The sequence below is a fragment of the Sceloporus occidentalis genome, unplaced genomic scaffold (assembly GCF_023333645.1).
Source record: "Sceloporus occidentalis isolate IW3139 unplaced genomic scaffold, rSceOcc1.0.p SCAF_76, whole genome shotgun sequence".
NCBI classification, from domain to species: Eukaryota; Metazoa; Chordata; class Lepidosauria; order Squamata; family Phrynosomatidae; genus Sceloporus; species Sceloporus occidentalis.
In genome coordinates this window covers 1,930,981-1,938,513 of record NW_028317056.1, presented here as the reverse complement: position 1 = coordinate 1,938,513, position 7,533 = coordinate 1,930,981, and the positions used below count along the sequence as shown (strand labels likewise).

The window sequence follows — 7,533 nt, the reverse complement described above, 5'->3', positions numbered from 1 at the left end:
GATGGAACGGAACAGCGTTTTACTTTACTGAGAGGGTGGTAGATAAGCGGAACGGCCTCCCAGCAGAAGCGGTAGAGGGTAATACAGTGAGGGTATTAAACATGCATGGGATAGACATACGGCTCCTGAATCTAAGACGAGACCAACGACTGATTAAGGTTTGAGTCGTTACAGCAGGAGAAACGGGGGACTAGACGGGGTTTCTATAAAACAAAGCTAGCATTGAGTGCTCACGCCGGCTACTAAAGAGTTAAGGGGGTTAAGTAAATAATGACACTCCCCCCCCCCAGTCCCAATGTGCCGTGACATTTGAGAGCTATGATTCCCGCTTTCCACCGATTTTATCAGCTTTTTCCCCGATTGATTTTATTTAGAATGTCGGCTTGTTGTTTATTTTTGTAAATATTTCAAAAGCAACATTTATTTTATTTATTTATTTATTTTATTTATTTATTTTGCATTTACATGAAACTAATAAAGCAATAAATGTGAAGTTTTATTTCCAGTCTCAGATTTTATTTTTTATGGTTTTGGAAGATTTTTTATAATTGAGTTGATTTGCAACTTCTTAAAAAGTGTGAAGTTTCGGTTCCGCTTATCGTTATCGGCAGCTGTTGGGTCGGTCTGCGGGTTTAACTCTCGAGTGACGGGGAAAGTGAGCCATTCCAGGGTTGAACGGCGCCGGGGGTTGTACCACTTCTGGGAAAGGGGCCCAGATGAACCGATTTTCTGGGGCAAAAAAATCTTATTTTATTTAATATGACCCTTGTGTAATACGCCTGAAGAAGAGACCTAGATGGTCTCCAAAGCTTGCAATCTGTTATACTTCAGTTAATAAATGCATCATCTTCACCGAACAGATAAGAGATAACGAGGTATTTAAGTATAGTACTCACTGGCCACACCTAAGAACATCCAGACTCCGCCTACTCAGAGCCCTCCTGATGCCAGTGGGCGGTCCCAGAAAGCTGCCGGGTTTTTTTTGGAGGGGAAGTGGGCGGGGAGTGGGCGTGCCGGAACACCGCTCCCACATCCCAGAGTTTCTCTGTGGAGACCCCGAGAAGCCCAGATTCACCCGGAGTCTCCGGGCAAAAACCTGGAAAGTTCCCAGGTGCGCAGGGGGCTTTCTCGCGATGCTAGCTAGTGATTGGGTAATGCGGGCCGGTGGCCACGCCTCCTTCACTGACCGCTGCCAGAGCGGTCCCGCTCCGGTTATGGGGCTGGTTTCACTCCTCTGCGCCTCTTGTCACACCCTATTTGGGCCCCCGGAAATGTTGGGGGGGGGGAAGGGGTACATTTAAGTCCTATGGAGTTTATGAGTTTATTCACTAACGTGTGAACTATAAATCTCTGTGTTTAGTGCTCTGACAGCTCATAGAAAACTTTCCTCTTCCTCTTTCCTGTGAGGAGATCCTGTTTGTGCCAAGGGGGGGGGGGTCGATGAGTTAATTACGAGATATAAATCATTTTGGGAAAATTATATGTAAAAGCTGGAACTGGGGGAAAAGAGTCTACAGCAGGGTTCATAATTCTTTAACGGACTTTGCGCTCTGTAGAGACGAGATCCGCCTCAACGCAAAATGTGAGGGGCCGTTACCTAGGAGAACGTTTTTTTTTTTTTCTGCGGCCCTCCAGCTGCTGCAGGACTACATCTCCCATAATGCTCTTTCAGCTAAGGGGCTGGCTGAGGAGTATGGGAGATGTAGTCCTGCAGCAGCTGGCGGGCCGCAGGTTGGACGCCCCTGAACTATAGGGTCAAGGGTATCCTCAATTGGCCATCCTCGCCACTTTCCAGCAGAGGGGTTGGTTCTGTGAGCGAGCCCTTGCACATGAGTGCCCACTCTAACTTTAGTGCTCCCCCTGTGCCCCTTCTCCCTACGGAACACGTCTCGATAATTCATAACACACCTGGTGATGAAATCATGTTTGCTTTTATTTTGTTTATTGTGTTCTGTTTATTTTTTGGTTGTTTGTTTGAAGGAAAATATAGAAAACGGTGGTTAAGGCTCACAGTGACTGTTACCCACACTGCTTTGTGCATTTCGGTTGTTTCATAATCTACTTCTTCTTTATTGATGTTTATTGATGAGTTCTGTACTGACACTATCGAGAGAGTGGTAGATAAGCGGAACAGCCTCCCAGCAGAAGTGGTAGGGGGTAATACAGTGAGGGGTATTAAACATGCATGGGATAGACATACGGCTCCTGAATCTAAGACGAGACCGACGACTGATAATATAAAATTTTAAGGTTCTTCAGCAGGAAAAACTAGATGGGCCGGATGGGGCCGATCTGCCGGCAAGCTCTGGGTTTCTGTGATTATAAGCAGCGCTTTTTTCATAATTCCAAGCGATCTCCTGTGATACGGGTAGAAAAAAAACCCACGAGACGCACGCGTTTCACAGGTTAACAGCAGCCCCCTGGCTCAGAGACGAGACGAAGTGCCGGTCGGCTACTTGGTGGCTTTTAATGCGAGTGAACGTAACCCTGAGCTGTAATTACCGCTGATCCGCGCTGCCCGTAAAACAGGAAACAGCGCATAATTACACACGGCGAGTAACAATTAGTGGCGGGGACTCCGTGTTACATCCCCAAACTTTTATTCCTCACATTGTAAACCAGAGCTGGAAGTTGCCATTATTAACAATTACACGGAAAAAACGTTATATAATTCCCCAGAGTCCTCATTTCGCCTAAAAGTGAGTGGCTGCTGGGGAGGAAATAGAAGCAAGTCTGGCGCTATATTAAAATGTACTCGCTAAACATATGTAAATGTTTCTTCATCACGATGGAATCTAAAGAGGCAATCGATACCTCCCGGTATTTAAATGGCCAGGGAGGGGCACTTTTATTTTAGGGGGTGTGGTTGAGAGCAGAGCTTTGTGCCCTATTGCCGGGTATTTGTGTAACTGAGTGGGGCATTTAGAACAAGAATAATGTATTTAATGTATAAAGCCGTTCCCTGCTGTTTCTATACACATTATCGGGGCTTTTAGGGCTGTAGAACCCTGCGATCCTCTCATACCCAGCAAACATTCTGACCTCCTAGAAAAGAGGGGCATCGGGGGAGGGGAGAGGGGCAACAGTGGAAGAAAGAGGGGATCAGGAGAGGAAAATGGGACAGCTTTGATATTTTCCAAACTTACATTAGAAATATATGTGTAGCTCAACAATAAATCTGTCATAGTGAGATCTGGCCACTAGGTGTCAGTACTGATAAGTGTAATAATAAAGGCGTTAATTGTTCAAATCTATGCATTAAATAAACATTAAGATTTTTTTATTTTGGCTAATTAACCAATTTCTACCTAAAACAAAGTCACATTTTTATGATTTTGATACGCCATGTAATTTTTGATTCACTATATTCTATGTGCCCCTAAAGCCACTCTCAAATATCTGAGTACTACCTGTCCTGGACTTGGAGCTTAACAGAGTTACAAACAAAATATTATAACATTTGTAGCAGATCGTCATCATCAGGGCCGGCCCAAGTTGTGATTGCTATCAATTACATGATCCTCATGGGTGGGGAATCATGAAAGCTCCACATAAACCCTGCCCACTTTGTCCAAACTCCTCCCATCCCAGAATTTTCCTTAAACTGCATCTCATTGATATCATTCAAATGTGTCTAAAACAAAGTCATATGTGCATGTGATATTTATTTAACCCCTGCCTTGCTTACGATGTCATCATTGAAGGGTGAAGAGGGTGTTTAGACAGACTGTCTGTAGGGGGTTATTTTTTTGTTACTAATATTGAAATATCAGTTTTCTCCTGGATTAAGCCGCTTGTTTTCATTAAGGTTTTATTCATCGGAAAATGTTATTTTTGTTGCATTGCTCTGGTTTTAATTTTCAGAGAAGACGTTTGCATTTGTTCCTAATATTATTAACTTTTGGAAAATACTTTATATGGGGTCAGAATATTAATCGTCTTCCTACTTTGGAACTCTCAGTCCCTTACAGATATCAGACCCTTGGGGTGAAAAAAAAGGTGCAGAAATGTTACATTATAGGCCGGTGCTGGGTACGGTCACATTTTTGTTGTTTTTGTGCATGCCTGTTATTGATTTTTGATTAGTATAACAGTTTTGTTTTTAATAGAAATGCTGCAGTTGATCTGGGTAACCGAAGACTCAAATTATATGGGGTGGCCGTGGCTTTTGCCCCTGGAGGACTTCCGACTGATGATGAGTTACATTTTCTGGATTCTGTAGAAGGAAGAAAATATAGAAATATAGATATCCAAATGTACAGTATAGGATACATTCAAAATTCAATAATTCACTTTTTATTAAAAAAAGCATTTGCCTATTTAAGATACACTTCGTGACCAAGGTCATTCTAAAATTACATAATTTATTGATTAAAAAAAATACATTTTGTCTGCCCCATCCCTGGCCAGTTTTTTTATTCCATGTTGCAGTTGCACAGGTTTGCCACTAGGAGGCAGCACGGATTAAAACGGTGCAGACAGAAAGCTCAGCATCATTAGTCCTTAGGAACTCAGAGAGCCCCAGCTGCAGAGAGCTGCCTCCCCTCCACACTCACAATGACCATCAGCAGCCTCCAGCAGGGCAACAACTGCAAAGTCCAGATGTCCTGCCTGCTCAAGGTGAGTCCGTCTGCCCCTCTCCCCACCTGCAACATATTAACAGCCCCAGACACCCACAACTTGCACAGAGAATGCAAGTTATGGGTGTCTGGGGCTGTTAATATATTGCACACTAGGGGAGATATACAGGGAACTGTCCAGCATTAGGCTGTGGTTTAACCCCTTCAATGGCATGCACTAATATTTTTCATATATATTTATTATGTTTCTAATTATTATTAATATTATTATTATTATCATATTCCTATATATATATATATGTGTGTGTGTGATGTATACACATACACGCCTATATGTATATATATATATATGTATATATATATTTGTAAAAGGGTGATATATATATATATATATATATATATATATGTAGAACATTTTGCAACTTACCCAGTTAGTGTTACATCAGGACACTGGTCTGGTTTAAATATTTTTCCCAGAGAAATCCCCAAATAAATCACAAAATATTTACAGGAAATAGAATCCAGGAATGAAGGAGAGAGGAGACTAGGATGGGGGAAATGCATGTCTTTAAGTTCCATTTAACCTCTTAATGTACTTTGGAAAAAAAAATCCTGAAATGTAATGGTGTTAAATCATTCCGGGACTGGAAATGTTAAATGTAATTTAACAAACTCACATTTCTCCGGGTATTTTGGAAATGATGCATGAATGCAAAGTGTTAATGGAGAATAGCAGGTTCATTTAATTTAATTTTATATTTTTAAAAAAAAAGCCCAAAACAAAGCAGTCTAGGGCTTAAAGGGTTAATTGAGTCAACCTGTTCTTCCTTCCTATAAGTGTATCGATCCCGAATAATGTATTTCCTGCCTTTATTTATAGCAAAAACAAAGCATAAAGAATGTCAGTTTAACCTGTAACAATGTAACATACACACACATACACACACATACACATATACACACATATACACACATACACACATATACACTCACACACATACACACATATACACACAGATACACATATACACATATACACACATATACACACATATACACACACATACACACATATACACATACACACATATACACACAGATACACACAGATACACACAGATACACATACTCACATATACCCATATACACACATATACACACACATACACACATATACACTCACACACATACACACATATACACACACATACACACACTCACACACATACACATATACACACATACACATACACACACATATACACACACATACACACATACACTCACACACATATACACACATACACATTTACACACACATACACACACATACACATATACACACATACACATACACACATATACACTTACACATATACACACAGATACACACATATACCCATATACACACATATACACACATACACACATATACACTCACACACATACACACATATACACACACATACACATTTACACACACATATACACACACATACACATATACACACATACACACTTACACACACATATACACACACATACACATATACACACATACACACTTACACACACATACACACACTCACACACATACACATATACACACATACACACACATACTCACACACATACAACCACAGTGGGAAGTGCATGGAAAGCAGGGGTGAAGAGGTCATTGCAAATAAATTTTGGAAAACCTCTGGTTGATGCCCTTTAACCAACAGGAGCGTAAGGTACAGGTCACGTCACGTCATCGAGTGCTGGCACGCAATGGGTTAAAGTTGCTATTGAAACATATATTTTTGAATCTGATTACTCGTCGTGTTTTTAGAACCTTTCCCTCCAAAGTCTTTCCCCGGGTTCCTTATTCCTGGTTACTTTCCATTCTATATAATGTGAAGGGCCGGCATGCGCTCCGGGGGAAGCCGTCGGCGGCAGACTGGCGCTGCGCGTTGGCTCTATCAGACTGCCGATGACGAGGCGGCACTGGCATTTTAAGGCCGTCGGCCGCCTGTGGCTAAATAAGTGTGGCCCACATGCTATGCTTTAATGCAGCAGATGGGGGTGAGTATGAGTCGCTGACGGCCACCGGGCGTGCCAGTCTAGGTCTGATGCCCATTAGCCGTGACCTCTGCGGGCGATTGGATCCTCCACTCAGAACTCAGGTCATTGTAGCCCTTCCATGAGGGTTACTATTAAGCAGTTTCCTTGTCGAGAATGTCTGTAAAACGCGTTGGGTAAATGGTCACAAAAAGTCACAAAAGGTTTCTTTGCCGAGTCCCTATTGGCGCGAAGATCCGATCAATTCCATTATAATTTATTACGCGCGGAACCCTCGCTCTTAGAACATTCAATTTTATGTTAAGAATAATAATTCCTCATTTGGCTTTTATGTCTTCATTTCCTTTTTATCTCGATTTCTTCATTTTCTTCTCAATTATCATTTTTATGTCGAGTGAAATCTGACACCGCAGAGCGACTCGTAAAATCCTCCGTCTGTCTTAAGATCAGTAAGAGATTTCACGGAGGGTCGCTACGACCGGAACAGGAAGCTGATGCTTCGCGTTATATCTCAGACACGGGTTACCCACAACATATGTTCTTTTGTGCAATAATTATAAAAAAAACACAAAAAATCTGTTGAATATTCTGAGAGCTCTGTTCTATGGAGCTGACGCTCTAACGCACAAGCCGATTCGTTGTCTCTGATGTGTTTCTCCTGCTGTAACGACTCAAAGCTTAATCAGTCGTTGGTCTCGTCTTAGATTCAGGAGCCGTATGTCTATCCTGCGCATGTTTAATACCCTCACTGTATTACCCTCTACCACTTCTGCTGGGAGGCTGTTCCACGTATCTACTGCCCCCTCTTTGGAGTGGCTGATGGTTCAGGTGGTCACTCCTACTTGAGCTTAAAGGCTTAACAAGAATTGCAATAACAAATATTTGATGA

At 41.9% G+C, this 7,533-nt stretch overlaps 1 protein-coding gene across 1 annotated transcript in view; it reads left to right on the top strand.

Annotated features, from left to right (window-relative positions):
* Positions 1–4,557: 4,557 nt before the first annotated feature.
* Positions 4,558–7,533, top strand: part of LOC149285743 (regulator of G protein signaling 11-like) — a 38,244-nt gene continuing 35,268 nt past the window's right edge. The window contains exon 1 of the mRNA XM_089494830.1: positions 4,558–4,620. Coding sequence (XP_089350956.1) covers positions 4,558–4,620 — 63 coding nt within the window. The remainder of the gene's footprint in view (positions 4,621–7,533) is intronic.